This window comes from Pygoscelis adeliae, unplaced genomic scaffold, assembly GCF_000699105.1.
Source record: "Pygoscelis adeliae isolate BGI_AS28 unplaced genomic scaffold, ASM69910v1 Scaffold887, whole genome shotgun sequence".
NCBI lineage: Eukaryota > Metazoa > Chordata > Aves > Sphenisciformes > Spheniscidae > Pygoscelis > Pygoscelis adeliae.
Window position 1 is genome coordinate 226,328 of NW_008825256.1, and position 576 is coordinate 226,903.

The window sequence follows — 576 nt, forward strand, 5'->3', positions numbered from 1 at the left end:
AAGGGGGGAGAATTAAGAAGTTATTTGATGTTTGTGTCCTACAGCTCCCGGAAGACGCAGTGGCAGACAAACTTACAGCCGGTACCAGACCCTGGAGTTAGAAAAGGAGTTCCTCTTCAACCCGTATTTGACACGGAAGCGGCGGATTGAGGTCTCTCACGCCCTGGGACTGACCGAGAGACAAGTGAAGATCTGGTTCCAGAACAGGAGGATGAAGTGGAAAAAAGAAAACAATAAAGATAAGCTGCCGGGGGCCAGGGACGAGGAGAAAACGGAAGAAGAAGGGAATGAAGAAGAGGAAAAAGAAGAGGAGGAAAAAGAAGAAAGCAAGGACTGAGTTCTCAGCCCCTTGAAGTCTCGTTTTATGGCAGATGATAAATCGAGATGTTTACGACGGTCATTTGCTTTTATAGAGTATAGAATGGAGAGGCTCACACAGCAGTAACTACCTGTCAAACAGTTGTAGCCTTTTTTATTGTCATAGAAACTTCCCCTACTTTTTTTTCCCCTTCTTTTTTTTTAATAGCTGCGTTTTTAGTTCAATAAATACATAGTTGGCTTGACTGCAAGAGCGGG

At 44.3% G+C, this 576-nt stretch overlaps 1 protein-coding gene across 1 annotated transcript in view; it reads left to right on the forward strand.

The window, feature by feature from the left end:
* The window catches only part of HOXC8 (homeobox C8), a 2,749-nt gene extending 2,412 nt beyond the window's left edge, over positions 1 to 337 (forward strand). Inside the window, exon 2 of the mRNA XM_009329465.1 lies at positions 45 to 337. Coding sequence (XP_009327740.1) covers positions 45 to 337 — 293 coding nt within the window. The remainder of the gene's footprint in view (positions 1 to 44) is intronic.
* The last annotated feature ends 239 nt before the right edge of the window (positions 338 to 576 follow it).